The 1,326-nt window shown below is 35.3% G+C and overlaps 1 protein-coding gene across 1 annotated transcript; it reads left to right on the top strand.

Moving 5' to 3' along the window:
* Positions 1-1,326, top strand: LOC139112883 (uncharacterized). Its single transcript, XM_070673866.1, has one exon. It carries the CDS (start codon positions 1-3, stop codon positions 1,324-1,326), a length of 1,326 nt encoding a protein of 441 aa, XP_070529967.1.

Raw genomic sequence — 1,326 nt, 5'->3', positions numbered from 1 at the left:
ATGGACGCGGACGACGAAAAAGTAATAAGCGAACAGCTAGAAATACTAACGAGAAGACAACAAACATTACAACATGTAGCAAAGAATCAATTAAAAGTAATAAACAGTTCGATTGGTCACATACAGGAATTAGAGGAAACAATAAAATACCATGAAAAAGTTATAACAAACGCGACGAAGCTATTAAGCAAAAAAGTAGACGGGGTAACGGGACAAGTAGAAATGACGGAACATTTCTACATACTAAGAATGCTAATAACAGATTTACTAACAAACGTGCAAGAAACGATGGAATTCATAGCACAAACGAAATTGGGGATAAAAAACACGCGAATGTTACCGGTTAATAAAATAATAGAAGAATTGAAAGAAGCAACCGCGCACCTCGAAGAAGGGACGTATTTCCCCTTCAGAATAAATACAAAAAATTGGAACGCGATAGAACAATATGCGGAAATAAGCGCATATAGTGACGAGCAGATGATAGTCACGATAATAAGATTCCCGATAGTAGACGACGCAAGATACGAATTAAAAAGAGTAACACCGTTTCCTGTATTGGACAAATCGAACGAAAACATATTTAAAATAATAGAAATAGAAAATGAATACATAGCAGTAGATAGAGAAAATAATAATTACCTAACATTAAAAAGAGAAGATATCAGGCAATGTGTAAACAACGATAATACATATATATGCGAACAAAGCATCCCGGTATACCATACCAGGGCAAGCGCACCGTGCGAGGTAAGAGCGATTACCGAGCCAGCAAAAAAGCCGGACACGTGCGTAACGCGAGAAGTTGCGTCAAGAGCAACAGTATGGATAGCAGTAAGCGAACCACAAGAGTGGATATACTCCACGACAAAGGAGCAAACCATAGAAATTCAATGTAGACATAGACCGAGTAAAAAATTAGAAATAAATAGAACAGGAATAGTTAAATTAAGAACAGCCTGTAAACTCACAACAACAGAAATGACAATAAAAACAAAAAACACGATAGGAGAAAGTAAAATAGAACGACACGTACCGACGTATAATTTAACAAACATAGAAACAGAACAGGGCGAAAAAACCGACCCAATAATACAGAAAATAGAAGAAATAAGCCGCGACAAGGTAATAAAAAACCCGAACGAATTAAATAAATTAGGAATAGAATTAAGTAAAATGGACAAACAACTAGACGGAAATGTAATATTAACAAATAGAATAATCATGTATACAACGGGCACAAGCGCCACAATAATAGCTATAATAGCGACCATAGTACTAGCAATAGTAATAGTAAAATTGTACAAAAGAAAAAGAATAAAGTAA

This window comes from Cardiocondyla obscurior, unplaced genomic scaffold, assembly GCF_019399895.1.
Source record: "Cardiocondyla obscurior isolate alpha-2009 unplaced genomic scaffold, Cobs3.1 scaffold60_0_130978, whole genome shotgun sequence".
NCBI lineage: Eukaryota > Metazoa > Arthropoda > Insecta > Hymenoptera > Formicidae > Cardiocondyla > Cardiocondyla obscurior.
The sequence above is the reverse complement of the archived record's forward strand: the minus strand, read 5'-3'. Positions and strand labels throughout refer to the sequence as shown.

Coding starts and splice junctions, on each gene's coding strand:
- LOC139112883 (XM_070673866.1), top strand. CDS start 1: ATGGACGCGGACGACGAAAAAGTAATAAGCGAACAGCTAGAAATACTA.